The sequence below is a fragment of the Panthera onca genome, chromosome B3 (assembly GCF_046562875.1).
Source record: "Panthera onca isolate mPanOnc1 chromosome B3, mPanOnc1 haplotype 2, whole genome shotgun sequence".
NCBI lineage: Eukaryota > Metazoa > Chordata > Mammalia > Carnivora > Felidae > Panthera > Panthera onca.
Window position 1 is genome coordinate 59,590,631 of NC_138344.1, and position 18,041 is coordinate 59,608,671.

General features: G+C 45.8%; 2 protein-coding genes across 26 annotated transcripts in view; one reads left to right on the forward strand and one right to left on the reverse strand.

Annotated features, from left to right (window-relative positions):
* Positions 1-46: 46 nt before the first annotated feature.
* Positions 47-6,161, reverse strand: LOC132669199 (creatine kinase U-type, mitochondrial). Of its 5 annotated transcripts, none has more exons than XM_060618741.2 (10): positions 5,973-6,161; positions 4,819-5,004; positions 3,967-4,165; positions 3,668-3,763; positions 3,042-3,263; positions 2,823-2,908; positions 2,580-2,703; positions 822-956; positions 504-629; positions 47-291 (listed from the first exon to the last, which is right to left on the reverse strand). In XM_060618741.2, the coding sequence occupies exons 2-10, from the start codon at positions 4,965-4,967 to the stop codon at positions 175-177; spliced, it is 1,254 nt and encodes a 417-aa protein (XP_060474724.1). In that variant the 5' UTR covers positions 4,968-5,004; positions 5,973-6,161; the 3' UTR covers positions 47-174. The 5 variants fall into 5 exon arrangements, with proteins under 5 accessions (XP_060474724.1, XP_060474721.1, XP_060474723.1 ...); XM_060618738.3 differs by having other exon boundaries at positions 4,819-5,103; XM_060618740.2 differs by having other exon boundaries at positions 5,880-6,161.
* A 2,360-nt stretch (positions 6,162-8,521) lies between these two features.
* Positions 8,522-18,041, forward strand: part of PPIP5K1 (diphosphoinositol pentakisphosphate kinase 1) — a 43,693-nt gene continuing 34,173 nt past the window's right edge. For 7 of the 21 annotated variants that reach the window (XM_060618761.3, XM_060618763.3, XM_060618769.3 and 4 more), the window contains exons 1-13: positions 8,670-9,861; positions 12,269-12,364; positions 12,643-12,817; positions 13,279-13,474; positions 13,918-14,008; positions 14,235-14,320; positions 14,650-14,804; positions 14,916-15,017; positions 15,476-15,637; positions 15,750-15,871; positions 17,405-17,506; positions 17,752-17,838; positions 17,956-18,031. In XM_060618761.3, the coding sequence (XP_060474744.2) occupies positions 12,671-12,817; positions 13,279-13,474; positions 13,918-14,008; positions 14,235-14,320; positions 14,650-14,804; positions 14,916-15,017; positions 15,476-15,637; positions 15,750-15,871; positions 17,405-17,506; positions 17,752-17,838; positions 17,956-18,031 (1,326 nt within the window). In that variant the 5' untranslated portion in view covers positions 8,670-9,861; positions 12,269-12,364; positions 12,643-12,670. Of the gene's footprint in view, positions 8,602-8,667; positions 9,862-12,268; positions 12,365-12,642; positions 12,818-13,278; positions 13,475-13,917; positions 14,009-14,234; positions 14,321-14,649; positions 14,805-14,915; positions 15,018-15,434; positions 15,638-15,749; positions 15,872-17,404; positions 17,507-17,751; positions 17,839-17,955; positions 18,032-18,041 lie in introns of those variants that run through there. The other 14 variants (XM_060618752.3, XM_060618758.3, XM_060618762.3 and 11 more) reach the window with 7 other exon arrangements.

The following is an 18,041-nucleotide window of genomic DNA, read 5'->3' on the forward strand; positions in this document are numbered from 1 at the left end:
AAGCTAGTCCCTCCTCATCCCAACCATTAGAAATAACACAGACAGCTAGAGCATAGCAAGGAGTCTTTACTAGGACAGAAGGGAGTTGGAGGGGCATCCAGGGCAAGTAGAATGGGCCACATTAGAATGGGCAGAAGTCCTGGGGATCTTGAGTCATCTCCTGAGGATGGGGAATTAATGCTTATTGTGGATGAGAGGTGGAGGGATGCGGATATCCTGGCCTCTCTCCAGACGCCGTTCACAATCAATCAAATAGTTTACTCCATCGATGACCAGCTGCACCAGCTCCACCTGAAGGACACTAATCCTTGATCTCTGCTTCCCACCCTTGAGTTTCCTTCTTGAACACTGATTTGTCTTCTCTAGGAACTCATTTCCAATTGTCTCCCCACTCAACCTGAATTTCATTTCAGATTCTGTTACATTCCTGGGGCCCACTCACTGTCATATCTCCACCCCCACAGACCTATACCTTTCCACACTGTAATCCCTAAGGATCTCACCTCTGACTTGCCCAGTCGGTCCAAATTAGAGATGTCAAAGACGCTGCCTGTGGCAGCTGTGTCCACTCCACCAGTGCCACGCTTTTGGAGTCTTAAGTTCTCCAGGATCTTTGGGAAGCGGCTATCCTAGAGGAGAGGAGATAGGGATTGGGGGCCGGGCCATTAGGGGCAGAGACTGGTCCTATTTGAGACTGGTCCCTTTCCCCTGATACTCTACCCACAATGTGTCTGACTCCTTTCCAAAATGCCCATACCCTCCCATCCACACAAGGCCACCTTCCTTATTCATACCCCTCTCTAACCACACAACTCATTTACTTTGCTTAGCAGGGGCAGTTTGATGTGCACTCCTGCCCGAAGTCCAGTGCCCAGGTTAGACGGACAGGTCAAGATGTATCCCAAACGCTCATTCCACATGAACTCCCAGCCACGCTCCTGGATCAGCCGTTCCACCTGAGTCCACAAAGGCTCTGTTAGTGAAAAGTCAGGGATATTTGAGCCCTCACTTAGCCAGACCTACAAGAACTCTAGAAATATGTCTAGAATGAGGAATTTGGACTGTGAAAGAATGACACTGCTGTTTGTGTGTGGGGGGTGGGGTGGGGAATCGTTTGTTATTATCATGTGTACAAGGTAATTTTGATGTTGCAAGCCCATAATGGTGAGATTACAGAAAAATATCTTGTGTGTGGAAGAAGAGACACTTGAGAGAATAAGGCACTAAGGATGATCTAGGGAAATGAGTGGTGGTAAACTGAACTGAGGAAGGAATGATTATTCAATGAGCTCAGCATGCATGGATTATCTTTGCTTTGCTAATGAGCCTAGAGTTTGGAAGGGTTCTTTCACACATAAAATGAGGGTGTAGGCTTTGCAACAGGAAGAGGCAAGAAAGCCTTCTGTTAGCTGTGGAAAGAGCACATGTGAGAAGGCAGAGAGAAAGGTGAAAACAGTCCAGAAGAGCTGGACTCATAGTTATGTGTATACATGAGGGGGTGGGGAAGGGAGTGTGGGTAGATTGTTTTGTTTCACTAGAGCTTCCTAATGATGGAAATGACTATTAGAGTTCAAGAGACAGGGGGTGTGCCAGAAGGATGGATGCGAAGACTACCTCATATGAGTAAAGAGAACCCTGTTTATAGTTCAGAGGAAAAAAAAAAAAACACGGCATAGGGGGTCATCTTACATGCTGAACAAGGGGAAACCTTTACATCTAGAAAAATAATAGGAGCTAACACTTATTGAACATTTATTATGCACCAGGTATTTTACATACATTATCTCATTTAATCCCCAACAACCTAAAATGTAGGAAGCCGTATTATCCCAATTTTACAGATGAGAAACCTGAGGCATATCATTTGAAAAGTACTTCCCTACCCACTTACCATCAGAATATGTTATCTGTTATTAGCCAAAAACAATAAAAACTTCCCAGCTAGAATCTAAAAAAAGAGAAGCTGTCTGTCTTTCCAAGTCCAAAATATAACTGTATATATGAGAACATACAATAAAAACTGGGTTTATGGGGATTTCTAATCTAGAATAGAATATGGAGTCCTAATCCATATATGATTGAGGATTCAGTAGAGCCACACATTCTGGGACTTAAGCCATTCCATCTTCCATTTCCCCTAGTCTCCCTCCTGCTCTCAGCTTAAAACCTAGACATGATACTTCAGTGAGAATGACAGAATACCTTGGTTCAGAACTGGATGGTTACACTGGAATCATGAACACACCAATCTTTCACTTCCTACGTTGATCCAGGCTCAAATTTTTCCTTATCTGCACACTCCACACACCTCAGGCATTGACACAATTATTCCATCTTTGTCTTATCCGACAACTACTTTATTTACTACCTTAGATTCAGGACATTCTTTCTCTTTCTATTCTTAGGTGACCATATATCCTGGTTTTCTCTGGACAGTCCTGATATATTGTCCTGGACTGACTGATGGTGATCCCTTTTGTTATCAAAAGTATCATGGGTTGATTGATAAATTATATGGTCTAGTCCTTAGCTTTTCCTTATGTCCTCCCACCTAGTTCCCTTATACATTCTTCTCCAACCTCTTTGAGGCCTCGACAGAATCTTTCAAACACTTTCTTCATGTTGCCACCCTTCTCCATGGAGATGACCCGTGTATGATCCTCTTCATTCACCCAGATCAAGAAGCTCTTCTCATTGTTGTGCCTGAGAGCAGTAAAGAGGGAAAGACAGGGATCAAGAGATAGGGCGAGAACTGGGAGAGATATAGGAATAAAAGACATTTACAGATCATGGGGGAAAGAGAGGTAAGGTAAGCCTCATACCAGATTCCACGAGCATCTGGCCAGTCTCGAGCCATTCCTGCTGCAGTCAGCAGTGGGGACACGGGCTTATCAAATAGGAAGTGGTCCTGAGGGGAGTAAAAGGACTTGAGTTAAGAATCTTCACAGTAGCTCCTGGGCCTCTATCTCATCTGACCCACCCTCCCCTGACTCTTCTTTCTATTTGCTTCCTCAACCCAGCTTCCTCTCAAGGCCCCTCACATCAATAAGCTGCTGCTGTTCAGCCTCTGTCATCTCACTGAGCCGATAGTAACGTCCAGCGAGGTCACCCTTCAGGCCACTCAGTGCATCCACTACAACACGTTCCACCTCTCGTCGCTCTGCCCGAGTACAGGCTGGAGGAAGGCTGAGTCCCCGGATACTTCGGCCAGTTCTGACTCTTGAGGACAATACATACCTCTCATCAAAGTAGCCAGAACGGATCTAGGGAATAAGAGAAATTAATATAACTCACAGAAACACAGGGGTGGGAACAGAGAGCCTTGGGGAAGGAGAGACCTTAAAGACTGTAGGGGTCCTCACTACATGCATTGGAAGGAGAAGTTCATTGGGCAAGCACTCCAACAGAAGAGGGCATTATGAATCCTCCCTCAAACTGCCCACTTTGGGGTACAGTCATTCTCACCCACCCTCTCCTCTCCTCTCCCTTCCATATCTGCAGCTCCTTAAGGTACAATTCTTCCCCCAAAGAATCTAACCAAAGAAACCAAAACTAAAAGCTCGGCAGTATAATGACTCTGAGTCAGGAATAATTAAGGTGAAAGGATTGGAGAAACAGAATGCTATATATAAGGCAATGCAAATCAGAAGAAGAATATCTGTCCTACCTTGCTGGCATCCAGATCAGTGGTATGCTTCATTGTTCGAGGGTCATATCCATTGTGTCGCTCTTGTATCACAGGATCAAACAGCTCAGCAAATACCTGATGGGGAATTAAGAGGGAGAGGGTGGTTAAGGAGAGGGAATCCCTTTCCAGGCCTTAGTTGTGGATTGATTTCACTGGGTCAGAAAACATGAGTATGGAAGGTCCAGCCTTAAGGGAAAGTGAAGGGTCTTTAGGGGGAAGGAGCTGGGATTACTGGGAAGATGAGTTGGGTCACCAGGGAAACTCTGGGGGCCCCCTACCTCATAGGTCTCCTCATCTCCAGCTACCATGCCCACAGTCTTGATGAAGGGGTGGCCGGGGTTGTCCACGCCAGTCTGGATACACTGATCTAGCGTCCAACCAGTGGGTGTGGTCTTGTCGCAGAGCCGGGCATAGACTGCTGGGGTCAGGTGACTGGCCATGCAGTTGTTGTGCTTTCGGAGGTCTGGGTACTCAGCGCTAGGGAGGGGGTACCCAGTAACCATGGAGGAGAGCACAGGGGGCCTAGACCCAGTGCAATCAGCTGGGAGCTATCCAGTTAGCCATGTCTGCCTTTGCTCCTTGGGAGGAGGGGAGATTAGGGGGAGGCTAAACCTTACTTAGTAATCTCTTTAGGGACTTTCAGGGTCTATTCTTTCCCAACAGGTCTAGTTTCCTCTGGCTGGCGGGCACAATTTCCCCAGATTTGCTCAGTTATTTCCTACCATTAGCACAACATTGGGATGGGGGAGGGGAAGACTAAGGAGGGGAATTCAGGAAATGGGGGGGGGGGGGGACAGCAGGAAACGAGATGGAGGAGAGCGAAAAGGATAGTTCCTGGTTTCTCAGTTAGGGCTTTGGGCAGAGTGGGTGCAGCCAGAACTCACAGGGCCAGAGCGGGTCTTGGGGGCGGGGACTGCGGGTTACAGGTCCCCAGAAATGCGTTAGCCTTATGGTTTTGGCTTCCATTCCCAACCCACTGTGGTCTCCAGATTGTACAGCACTCCACTCCAGAGCCTTCGTGATTATAACCCTTCTCTTTTGCCCAGGTCCTCATCTCCATCCCCATCTTCGTTCCCGTCGCCACCTCCCCCCACCCCACCCCCCCACCCCTGTGCCTCAGACACTGATACCTCGGGGGATACAGCCTCCGTCGTTCACTGGCGGCCCTTATAGGTTCCGGGCGGAGCAGAAACCCAGCGGCTAGAGACCCAGCTCCAGCCAAAGCCAGGAGCCTGAGCCCCGGGCGGGCGGACAGCAGACGAGAGAAGGGACCAGCCATGGCTTGAGGGTCCGGCTATGGAATCCCGGGGTGGGAGCTGGCGCAGGGCAGGAACAGGGAGGGAGGATGCAACCAGAAGGACTGAGGACTGGAACTGGGTGCGAGGCTGGAGCTGAAATGGGGGCCGGATTGGAAGCTGCAGCAGGAGAGGAAAACGGTAGCAACCAGACTGCAGGAGAGGCGCAATGAGGTAGCGGCTGGCGGGCGGAGGAGGGAGGTCCCAGCCGCAGTCTCCAGGGGTGGGGCTCACGCAGGCCCCGCCTTTCCGCCTGCCACCGCGCTAGGTATGCGGGGGCAGAGGTGGGAAGCACCGCCAGGTAGATTAGGGGACCCGAGCTTCGCAACCTTTGGCCGGGGATGCCGGCCCACCTGGGTTGAGGTCGCCCAGATTTCAGCACCACGTAGAGGACAGCACCCGACGGGACCCGCAAAGCCTAACACCCTTCCCCCAAGCCTCTCGGTTTAATCGGAAACCCGATTCGTCACTCTGTGTGGGTGTGAAAGGGTGACATTGCCCAACCTCTCTCTAGTTTTCGGCCTTCCCCAGCAACCTCTCCATATTCCCAGGGGAGGCGGCAGCGGGAGAAACCGTGGCATAAATACAGACAACAGAGAAAGAAATGGAGAAATCACACAGAGGCATACACTGGAAAAGACACCCGGTGGCTCAAGGTCACCTTTGCTTTAGAACCAGGAAGAGGACCAAGGTGCCCTCCGGCCACACCTGTGCTATTCTTACAAGGTTGTGGAAGGATTCCCTGAGACCAACCAGGGGAACATTAACTCTTATCCCATTTATGCTGTGTTCCCTGCTCCCGATTGGCTCCCACATAGCCCTGCTATGTCCTGCCCCCGCTTCTCATGATCCCCAACTTTTTTCACCTCCACCCTCCTCCCCATTTTCTACTTCACCTTTGATCTTTTACTTCCTCGTGTTTTATCCAGGTTCAGGACTGTCTTCTGCTCACAGGACTCCCTCTGAGTATTCTCTGCAAGCTTGCCTACCTGTTGGTTGTACTGGGTGTAGACCTGGGATTGGGCAGGGAATTGTTAGTTTCCTCTTCCTCCTCTCCCTTCTCTCCCCTCTTTGTAGTTTCCAGTTCCTGGGCTGGAGGGGAGTGTAAGGTGAGGTGAAGGGTGTGGTAAGATGACGGCGGGTAGGAACAGAACAGGCAGGCACAGGTTTCCAACCACCACAAATGTTTCCTCTCTTGGCTCCCTAATCCTGTTTATTCCAGAGTGTAAAGGGGAGTGGTGTTCAAGGCCAGGGAATCTGTACATTCCTACTGGCCTTCTGTCCTTTATCCTCCCAAGATATGTATTCAGATTTGAGAGGGTGTGTTCCCATAGCTCAAAGTGTGACTTAGGTGTGACTTGACCTTTGTCCTGGCAGTAAAGAGAATGAATGACAGAGCCAAAATAGAGATGTGGGGGCTTCATATGGAAAGTCATTTAAGCTTGGGTACACATGGTGGTGTTAGTCCCTTCTCTGAGCCATCTTGGTGATAGTAAGATACTTGGAAATCTTACTTGAGAAAGAGAAATTCCCTTCATATTGTCCTCTGGCCCCACTGATGAGATACCATTCTACTCCTATACTCTCGTTCCCTTCATTACTCTCAGGCTTCCTTTGTGTTCCTTTTCCTCCCTTCTTCATTTGTATCCTTAGAAGCTATCCACCTCTCTTCTGTGTCCATCACTTAATTCCTTCTTCTGGCAAGAGAGCAATTATCAGAGAATTGATAGAATTCTGTAGTTAGAGTCACTTTTGGAGAGATGGAAAATGTTACCTGTGTTGTGGGGGCTCATTGTCTAGGTTAAGGAGTAGTTATGAACAAGCAAATATAATTACTTGCAATGGTGTATATTTACCCAGATAAAGAAGGGAGATAATCTTCCAATGAAGGAGAGTTGTTATTTGATTGAGAGGGTGGTTACTAAGATTAAAGAGGTAGGGAACAAGAAGAGAGAATTAGAGAAGGAAAAATAAGACAGCCTGAGAAATCACTCAAGTTTGGAGACTAGTTGTCCAAATTTGAGTAATAGCTCCTCGGAGAAAAGATGTGTATTTGTGTACTTTTCTTATTCCCTGTGAGTCACTGACAGCCACATAATGTATTAATGCTCATTTTATAAAATTATCCTATGGCATACAGGAAGTAATTGATATGTATATGTATTTTATTTATTTAATGATAATAATTACCAAGACTAGCATTTATAAAGCACTTTATAATTACAAGAAACTCTTGTATGTGTTATTTCATTTAATTGGATTGTTCCAATGGTTGACCAGGGACTGAGTCTACATTTTAGACACGAAGTCTACATTTTAGGGTGCGAAGATAAGTTAATTACCTAGACAATGTTTTAATAACTTGTTTGAAGGGCTGGAGTGGTGGAGAGGACATGAGCCTGAGCACGAACTAGGGAAGTATCTATTTCCCTTAGGGACAACCCTTAGAATCATCCCTATCTCATTCAGGGTTAGTATAATGAGGCACCTGACTGAAAAAATGGTAAGCTCCTTAAGGTTGCAGAGGAGAAACAGGGCAATTGGGATTGTCTTGACTAGGGAAACCTAAGTAAGGATAAAAAGATAATAATAAAAATGGAAACATATACAAAATGCTTTCATATAACCAGTACCATATGATTAGATTTTTAAAACACTCTCTTACAGATGAGGGAATGGAGGCTGAGGGAAGTTCAGTGACTTGCCCAAAGCTGCACAGCTATTAAAGGTAAGACCAGGACTCAAATCCAGGTTTGTCTGGTTCCAAGGCTGGAGGTGTAATGAACAAACCAGTGTGGATATGGGAATCATATTGCCCAGTGTTCCATGTACATCCATTTTCTTGTCTTCTCCATAAATAAGTCTTTGTTCTTTCCCTTAACTTTCTGATTTGTTTCTCTCTGTCTCTTTTTGTCTCCAGTCTACTTATCACTCCTCTACATCTGTTAACATTTCAACCAACATTTATTGGCTCTCTAAGTATATCATACCTCTTATGTTTTAAAAATCAAACAGAGGGGCGCCTGGGTGGCTCAGGGTGTTAAGCATCCGACTTTGGCTCAGGTCATGATCTCCCCTGTTCCTGGGTTCAAGCCTTGCGTTGGGCTCTGTGCCGACAGCTCAGAGCCTGGAGCCTGCTTCACATTCCGTGTCTCCTCTCTCTCTCTCTCTCTCTCTCTCTCTCTCTGCCCCCCCCCCCAATCGCGCTCTATCTCTCACAAAAACAAACATTAAGAAATTTTTAAAAATAAAAAAATAAAAAATAAAAATCAAACAGAAAACCTGGTTCGTCTCAGGTCGTGCAATGGCACAAATTGTGCCTCTTTTCTGCATCTTGCTTCTCTGCTCTTCGTCTCACTGGAAAGTCTCTGTCTAGACCAAGCATCTGGGCTGTGGCGACACAGAAATCAGAGGAAGGCGAGCATCAGGTTGCATTCCCTCCCCATAGCCACTAGGGGCCACCCTCCTCCACGCAGAAGTGCGGGCCAACGCAGCCTGACTTTGTTGCCGGTGCGCGCCTTCCGCTGATTGGTGACACCGCAGGGAAGCAGCGCTTTGATTGGGCTGCTGTCAGGTGTCGCTGCCGGCAGGTTCGGCTGCGCGAGCGCAGGGAGGCGGGTGAGCGAGGGCCGGGGGCGGTGGGGGAGTGGCTGGGGGCTGGGGGCGGTATCTGAGGGGGTGGGCTGGGTAGAGTGGGCTTGCTAGGTGCTGAGGGCCATGGTTAGTACTGGCTGGGGGCGGCTTCGGGAGGAGGCCCTCGATGAGGCCTCAATGTCTGCGTAGGGAGAGTAAGGCGGAGAAGGCGGGGGAGGGCGAAGGCTGGTGGAGTCGCATCGGAGGGCAGTATTCGTGACCGGGAGCTGTGTGAGGAGACACACCGGAGACACACCGTAGGGAGTCAGCAAGAGAACAGAGGGGTGTGAGGATTTGCGGAAGAGGGAGTCCTGCGTGAGGAGCGGAGTCAGCCCGAGAGAGGGTCAGGGTGGGGAGGTCTGTGTGAAGAGGGGTGGAATGGAGTCGACTCTGGAGAGGATCAGCTTCAGGCAGGCGTTGTTACAGAGAGGAGGGTACCCTGGAGAGAGCTAATGTGAGGACGGAATTGATCTAAGGCAGTCTTTGTGGGAGATCATTGAGTGTTCCATATAAATTGTTACCAAGTGTGGTGACTCATTTGCGGGTTTGGAGGGCAGTTTAATGTTGGAGAATCACTGAGTGAGAGGATTACTTGGATTATTAATTGGATTCGTTGATCAGTGATGGGGGAGGGGGCAGCAGTGTCTTGAGTGGTTGGGGGAGGGTCCATGGAGAGTCATTGTTGCAAATTAGGGAAGAAGGGAGTATGAGTGAGTTGGTAGAACAAGGGCTTCAGCCCAATTCATCCGTGTCAGAATAAGGGTCTGTGTGAAGGATTAAATGCTGCATTCAGAAAGAATTTAGGGGTCCACTGTGGAAGGTGAGAAGGAGCTAGTGTTGGTTGCCTGAGGAGTTTTACTGTGTTGAAAATATTCCTGCCTGGACTCTGTATTGATGTGTCCCCTTCACCACTAATGGTGCCCTCCATTAAGTGCATGGTGTTTAAGGAAATTAGAGGACTACTGCAAACAGCCCTGAATTCTAAGGGATCAAGAAGTTACACAGTTTACCCTCCCTTCTGCCCCACCCTCTCTTCTCACCTACTTATCGTCTCCCCTCCCATCCTCCCTTTTTTCCGTCATTTGCATTGATTCGGCCTTGGGAGTGAGATTGCTTTAGCCTAGTGTAGAGTGTGAAGTTTTCTTTTGCAACAAAGTATTGAAGGAAAGGGGGATGGGAAGAAGGGCCTGGAAAACAGGGGAATGGCTCTTGGAATACCATATTAAATCCCAGCTTCTCTCAAAGGTACATTTAAATAAATCCTGTCTTATTTCATAGCTATTTCATAGCTATTCAAAGCTATTTCATAGCTTTGTCATTTTGCTTTGTTAACTATAAATTTAGGCCTTTATAATATCTCTTTAGCCCCTTAAAGGATCTGTGAACAGACTCTTCTTCCCCATTCTGTTACCATCCCCTGTTATAGAGTTGTAAAAGATTTTAAGGAAAAATGACTATGTACATTCAGTAGAAAATCAGGAAGGACTTAGTGGAAAAAAAGGGTGAAGGGTTAGGAATCTTAGACATGAGGGAAAGCCCCTGCTTCAGATAAAGGATAAAGGGTGCAGCAAAATTCTGCCTGCTTAAACTATACAGGTCGTGGAAATTGGGTCAGGTCACTAAAAAGGGGTTCAAAGATAAAGCATATGTATAAGACCTGCAGTACACAACTGGAAATGTTAAGTCTTAAGGAGAATGTTGTGACCGGCCTGTGGAGACAAGCAGATGGTAAAGACTGGGGAGGTCAAGGTCTATCTATACAAAGGTTAGCAATAATTTTCTAATCAAAGCTGGAAATCCCACTGGGAATGGTAAGGGTTTAAAATAAAATACAAAATGCAATTGTTGAAGACTATTTTATAAATCTGTTAAGATGATCCATTTACTTAGAATGTGGTGTTCATTAGAGTCATTAGTATTTCTGAGAACTTTTGGAGAATGTGAAAAATTGCTGCTGGGTGACTCAATTTTATTTTTGGAAACAAATAGTATATGTATCCTCACAATTTGGCATTAACAAATGTTAACCTTTTGTGTATTTGTTTCAGATTTTTAAAAAATTGAAATAAACATTACAGATAAGGTTGTAAAGTTCCACTCAAATCCTTCTCAGTTCCATTTTACCCTGTCCTCAGAGGTAACCAGTATTATGAATTTGATGCTTTTCTTTTCAGTCCATATTTTTAGACTCTACTAATTATATATACAGTCATAAATATATGTAATATTTTTTATTTATGCAAACTGAATTGTACTGCAACGTGTGTATTTCTGCAGTTTGCATTTGGAAGCTGTCCATATTATTACAGACATCATTTCTTTTTTTTGAAAGAGTGAGCATGAGATGGGGAGGGGCAGAGAGAAGGAGAGAGAACCCCAAGCAGGCTCCATGCTGTCAGCACAAAGCCCGACGTAGGGCTTAAACTCATGAACTGTGAGATCATGACCTGAGCCACATCCAAGACTCAGACACTTAACTGACCGACTCACGCAGTTGCCCGATTCATTTTTTAAAACTGCTGTTAGTCTATCATTTGTATATTCTACCCTGTATTTATGCATTCTACTTGTGATCTCTGAGTTTTCAGTTTTTCCCATTACCAACAGTGAGTTTATGAACATATTTGCACGTTATGTGGGAGAGTTTCTTTACAGCAGAGATTCTCAACCTCGGCACTACTGATATTTTGGACTGGATAATTCTTCATTGTGGGGGAACATCCTATGCATTTGAAACTATTAAGCAGCATCCTTGGCCTCTACTCATTAGACACCAATAGCACCTTCCCAGTTGTGACGACCAAAAGTGCTTCCTACCAAATGTCCCCTGGCCAGCAGAATCACAATTGGTTAAGAACCACTATTGTACATGTGTATATGTAGAAATGGAACTGCCAGATTATTCTAATCCAAGCGTAAGTCTTAAGATATTCTCACTGATTAGGGTGCCTGGGTGGCTTGGTTGGTTGAGCACCTGACTTCGGCTCATGTCATGATCTTGCAGTTTGTGAGTTTGAGCCCGGAGTCGGGCTCTGTGCTGACAGCTCAGAGCCTGGAACCTGCTTCGGTTGTCTCCCTTTCTCCCTGCCCCTCCCCCACTCATGCTCTGTCTCTCTCATTCTCAAACATAAATAAACATTTTTAAAAAAGATATTTTCACTAATTATGGCTCTAGGCAGAATTTTTTCCTACTGACACCTTGGCCTAGACCCGACTTGGGTCTGTAGTACCAGGAGATGGTAGAGAGAAAACTGAAACTTTATTTTGAGAATGGGTTGGAGGCTGTTGTATGGATGCCTGTATCCTCAACCTCCCAGTTAGCACTAGACCTCTTTCCTTGACAGATTTTCCAGACTTGGGCATCTGTCTTTTAAAGTGGAGCACATGGAAGAGAAACAGGGAACATAGAGGATTTTAATGTTTTGATATAATGCTTAGAACATAGAGTGCCCTCAATAAATTCTTTTTGAGTTAATCCTTGGTAGGAATGAAGATGAGGGTTAAGGTCAAAGGCAGCTGTGCTCTTTCATTAGCTCTGCCCTTGAATTAAATCCCTGAGTTCAACACTACTGTGGGGAGGTGGTGAAGGGATAGGAATGTTTAGGAATGAATCCAAAGTTGGAAATGTCTCTCTAACTTTCTCTTCTGGTAGGAATCAACAGCAGCCTTCCATGAGGAACTGCCTTTTCCACTTGCTGCTGGAGTTAATGGTGTTTCCTGCTGGCAGAATCAGGGACATGCCAGCACTGTAAGGGTTAACCTACTGATCCTCTTACCAGTCTCATGGTTGGGGTGGAGTGAGCAGGGAGGAAAAGGAAGACCTTGCTTTTCTCTTATGGATCTTTAGTCATGTCAAGTCATAGCCCACGTGCCTCCTTTCCTGTTGTTCCTTTTTACGACAGCTTTGTTTCCTGTTCCCCCTAGTCTCCTTGTGGTTCCCTCTTATTTTATCATTCCCTATGCCCCATCCCCACCCATTGCCATGTGGGTTTGGATTCTGAGCTAACGGGATACCCTCCATTGCAGAGCGGGATGAGTGGGTGCTCCGGCGGGGATGTGGTCGTTGCCGGCCAGTGAGGGCGAGAGTGCCACGGCCCACTTCTTCCTTGGAGCTGGAGATGAGGGGCTGGGCACCCGTGGAATAGGCATGAGGACAGAAGAGAGTGACAGCGAGCTCCTTGAGGATGAGGAGGATGAAGTGGTAAGACTAAGGAAAATGACGTAACTTGGTGTTGGGACCCCTGTCATAGAGAGTTGAGATTCCATTGGCTGGAGATACTTCTCCGCCCTTTCCAAATGCGTAGACTCCCTGTCATAAACAGGCCCTATCTTGATTAAGAGGAGAGGCAGTAGAGATTGGTTAGATTACCTATCTTTGAATCCCTTGCCTTTATGCCTTCCTCCTGTTGTGTCCTGGTTATTGGTTCTCTAGCTCTCCTATCTGAGCACACATTTCCTACTGTGGAAAGCCTCCTATTCTTTAGGCAGTAGGAATCCCTACAGGCACCCCAATCTAGACCTAAGTTGGGAGACAGCATTTGCCCCATAGTTCCAAAGCCTGGCAAGAAACTCTATGCCCTAAGGAAATGAGACAGTATTCCCTAAATAGGGATGGTCTAGGTGGGAAGTTCCTAAGTTCCTGATAGTACTTCCTCTCTATAGCCTCCTGAACCTCAGATCATTGTTGGCATCTGTGCCATGACCAAGAAATCCAAGTCCAAGCCAATGACCCAAATCCTAGAGCGACTTTGCAGATTTGACTACCTAACTGTTATCATCCTGGGAGAAGACGTGATCCTCAACGAACCTGTGGAAAACTGGCCATCTTGCCACTGCCTCATCTCTTTCCACTCCAAAGGTTGGAGTCTGTGAAGGAAAGTGGGAGGAATGGTGTTGGGAATGCTGGCCTGGGAAATGAGGTTCTTACTGTCGAATAGTACAGTGGTCATCAGCTTTTCCTGACACACTGGCGAACAGTGCAAAGGGGGTTCCTTTCCCCGTATTGTGGAAGAGTTGCTGGCGGTAGTTTAAAGCCCATATTTGAACCTCAGGACAGTTCTAAAGCTGTTAGGGTCTCTGACAGAGTTGTGTGTCTCTAGAAGGACCCTAGAAATAACATCTTTTTAACTTTTTCCTGATGGATATTATAGACTTGGGAAGTTGGGCAGAAGGATGTTACGGGTTGGATGGGTAGAGGAGCTTAGTGGCAACTTTAGCTTTAATACCTCTATTTCTCTTGCTGTTTTCTCACTCTGTCTCTTTCACTTTCTTTTTTTGATCTATTTCCTTTTTCTATCCCAGGATTTCCTCTGGACAAAGCTGTTGCTTACTCCAAGCTTCGAAACCCCTTTCTTATCAATGACCTGGCTATGCAGTATTACATCCAGGATAGGTATAGCTTTCTGTTGATTGGTGGGGTGGGCAGTCCTGAGATCATGCCTGTTTAGAGAGCCCACTCTGGGAGGGGCAGAGTCAAACAAACATGCCTAATTTTTGTATCATACCTTCCCGAGTTCTATACCCTGGTATCTCCCAATTCCTGAGCAAATGAAATCCCTAGCCTCTTCCCTTGTTCACCATTCCCCACCTCCCCCAGCTAATTTATTTGGGGGTGACAGGAGGGAGGTGTACCGGATCCTGCAGGAGGAAGGTATTGATCTGCCTCGATATGCTGTGCTCAATCGTGACCCTGCCCGGCCTGAGGGTGAGTACCTCGCTTTGTCCAGTCCTGCCCCACCTTACTTTCTGTAACATAGCCCAGCCGTCCATCTTCTGGACATCTCCATGTATTACTTATCCAAGTGAGGCTTTGGTTATTGGGCAATGGGTAGAGTTAGAACCATGGGTCCTTAAACAGAGACTTAGACTTCTTATGTAGGTATTATCATATTTATATAGCATATATTACCATATCTATTACTAAGATATGGTCATAGAAATTTGAGGGTTATGAAGATTAAAACTCAGAGAAATGGGAGTTGGAAGTATTCTACAATCCTCAACCCTGGGAATGACCACATACTTTTACTTCAGAGTGCAACCTGATAGAAGGTGAAGACCAGGTAGAGGTAAATGGAGCTGTCTTTCCCAAGCCCTTTGTGGAGAAGCCAGTGAGTGCAGAGGACCATAATGTTTACATCTACTACCCCAGTTCAGCCGGAGGAGGAAGTCAGCGCCTCTTCCGAAAGGTATGGGAGACATTTGAGCATTTGGGGAAGTCAGATAGGTGGAAGGACAAGAGCTGGAGAATTTGGGGACAACGTGAAGGCAACATCTTTTTCTTCTTTTTCCTCCTGAAGATTGGCAGCCGAAGCAGTGTTTACTCTCCTGAGAGCAGCGTCCGAAAGACAGGATCATACATCTATGAGGAGTTTATGCCAACAGATGGCACAGATGTCAAGGTTATGGTGGATACAGGGATTTAAGAAGTGATAAATGTCTGGGTTGGGATGGGGTGCTTGGGAAGCAAGTGGAAGTGTATGGAGAAAGTCACAGAAAATAAAGTGAATGTGATTTGCTTTTACATTCAGGTGAAAATAATGAATGAGAGAAGTAGACATTTACATTGTTACTGTCAGAGCAAGGGCAAGGGTAACATGGAAAATGGTATAATATTGTAAGTTATTTCTTAATGAGGACTAGGTAATAAATGGTGCTGGGGTCCCAAAGAGAAACCTTCATAAGGATACTTTGGTGGGGCCCAGTAAGGAAAATGTCAGTCTCCTTGTTCTTAATACTCAGGGTTTTTTTGTTTTGTTTTGTTTTGTTTCCGGAACTAGTTTACAGACCTAGTGCTCATGTTGTCTTCTCATATGCAGGATGAGCGGTGGGCATACTCAGTGATGCTATGTACCTGCAGGTATATACAGTGGGGCCAGATTATGCCCATGCTGAAGCCAGAAAATCTCCAGCTCTCGATGGGAAGGTCGAACGAGACAGTGAAGGGAAAGAGATTCGATATCCAGTCATGCTGACTGCCATGGAAAAGCTGGTGGCCAGGAAAGTCTGTGTAGCTTTTAAGGTAGTGAAAGGCCCTTGGGGGATGGTGCTGTGAAGTGAGGGAAAGGGACAGGAGCAGGGGTCTGGAAGAAAGAGTGGCTCTCTTGTTTTCATCTTGCTTCTTTCCACTGCAGCAAACAGTTTGTGGTTTTGACCTTCTTCGTGCCAATGGTCACTCCTTTGTGTGTGATGTCAATGGCTTCAGTTTTGTCAAGAATTCGATGAAATACTATGATGACTGTGCCAAGATCCTGGGGTAAGGACACAGTGGTCTGGACTGGGGAGAATGGGCTTAGAGAAGAGAGAAAGCTTTTTGCCTTATTTTAAATATTATAAAAAGGATTAAAAAATGAAAAAAGGAAAATAAAAAAAGGGCTTCTTAGCCCTCTTGCTTTCCTAACACTGTACTTCCCAGTTACAACTGTTAGCAGTTTTACATATATGTCTTTTTCTACCATGTATAAACAAACTATTTATAGTACTAAATGTGATCATACTGTAATACTGTTTTAAAAGTTGATTTTAAAGTAAATTTACCATGTAATATTTAAAAATGTATGAGGAGGGGTACCTGGGTGGCTTTGTCCGTTAAATGTCCAGTTCTTGATTTTCGCTCAGGTCATGATCTCAAGGTTTATGAGATCAAGGACCACATTGGGCTCCACACTCACAGCACAGAGCTTGCCTGGGATTCTCTGTCTCTCCCTCTCTCTCTTTCTTTCTCTCTCTGCCTCTGTCTGCTCCTCCCCTGTTCATTCGTGCACATGCGTGAGTTCTTTCTCTCTCTCAAAATAAATACATGAATTTTTGAAAAGTTAAAAAAATAAAAATGTATAAGGAATAATGAACATAGTGAGTATTCATGTATTCACCATAAATCTTCATATATAAAATCTTTCTGGGGTACCTGGGTAGCTCAGTGGGTTAAGTGTCCGACTTCAGCTCGGGTCATGATCTCATTCCTAGAGTTCGCACCCCGCATCAGGCTCTGTACTGACAGCTCAGAGCCTGGAGCCTGCTTGGGATTCTGTGTCTCCCTCTCTCTGCCCATCCCCTGCTTACACTGTGTCTCTTTCTAAATAAATAAATTAATTAAACATTAGATATAAAATCTTTCTTTGAGGTTTATTTATTTTGAGAGAGTGCAAGCAGGGGAGGGGCAAGAAGAGAGGGGGACAGAGGATCTGAAGTGGGCCCCGGGGCACCTGGGTGGCTCAGTCGGTTAAGCAACTGACTTCAGCTCAGGTCATGATCTCGCAGTTCGTGGGTTCGAGCCCCGCGTCGGGCTCTGTGCTGACAGCTCAGAGCCTGGAGCCTGCTTCGGATTCTGTGTCTCCTTCTCTCTCTGTTCCTCCCATGCTGGTTCTCTGTCTCTCTCTGCCTCTCAAAGATAAATAAACATTAAAAAAATTTTTTTGAAGTGGGCCCTGTGCTGACAGCAGAGAGCCTGATGTGAGGCTCGAACTCATGAATTGTGATATCATGACCTGAGCAGAAGTCAGATGCTTAACTGACAGAGCCACTCAGGCTTGAATAAAATATTAAGAATACTCCTTGCTAATTACATCCCTTCCCTTTCTACCCAGAGGTAACCACAATCCTTAATTTGGTGTTTGTCATTCCCATGCATTTATTAATATTTTAATACATCTATGGGGGCTTTTTGGGGGGGCATGTTTTTAGAGTTTATATAATATATTCTACAACTTGCTAATTTCTGTGAGCTTTATTCATATGTGTAGTTGTGGTTCATTCATTTTCATACATTTCTTCATGTTTTTCCTTCTAGGAACACCATCATGCGGGAGCTTGCTCCACAGTTCCAGATCCCATGGTCCATCCCCACAGAGGCTGAGGACATTCCCATTGTCCCTACCACATCTGGCACTATGTGAGCAAAAGTATAAAATCTGGAGTAACCTACTTAAGGCACCTGAATCAGACCACTGGTTACTTTCTGACCCTATACCATATGACTAGTGGAGGCTGGGTATCTTCTAGGCAATTTCCTTAACCCTGCCTATATTCTTAATCTCAGTTTTTCCTCTGCTCTTTGACATGTCATGTAGGATGAAATGATGGGAGGTGGTGTGGGGTGGGTTGGAGGAAAGGCTCTAACGACATTCCCTATCTTAGGATGGAACTCCGTTGTGTCATTGCAATTATCCGTCATGGAGATCGTACTCCCAAGCAGAAAATGAAGATGGAGGTGACACATCCAAGGTAGGATGAATGTCCTGATTTCGACAAATAGGTTTTTGTGAGAGAGATGGGGATGGGGAAGTTCCCAAAGGCTTTGACTGTCTCACCCCATACTGAAGCTTTTCCTTATTTCTTCAGATTTTTCAGTCTGTTTGAAAAACATGGTGGCTACAAGACAGGGAAATTAAAACTGAAGCGGCCTGAGCAGCTACAGGTAAGGTGGT

Bases quoted from the DNA above. Each gene is read 5' to 3' on its own strand.
- LOC132669199 (XM_060618741.2), bottom strand. From the start codon at position 4,967: ATGGCTGGTCCCTTCTCTCGTCTGCTGTCCGCCCGCCCGGGGCTCAGG. The intron at 3,264-3,667 runs GTAGGACAGATA...CTTATTCCCTAG, and splicing joins CTGATCTGGATGCCAGCAAG to ATCCGTTCTGGCTACTTTGA. The intron at 957-2,579 runs GTTGGAGAAGAA...TTGTGGACTCAG, and splicing joins TCTGTCGAGGCCTCAAAGAG to GTGGAACGGCTGATCCAGGA.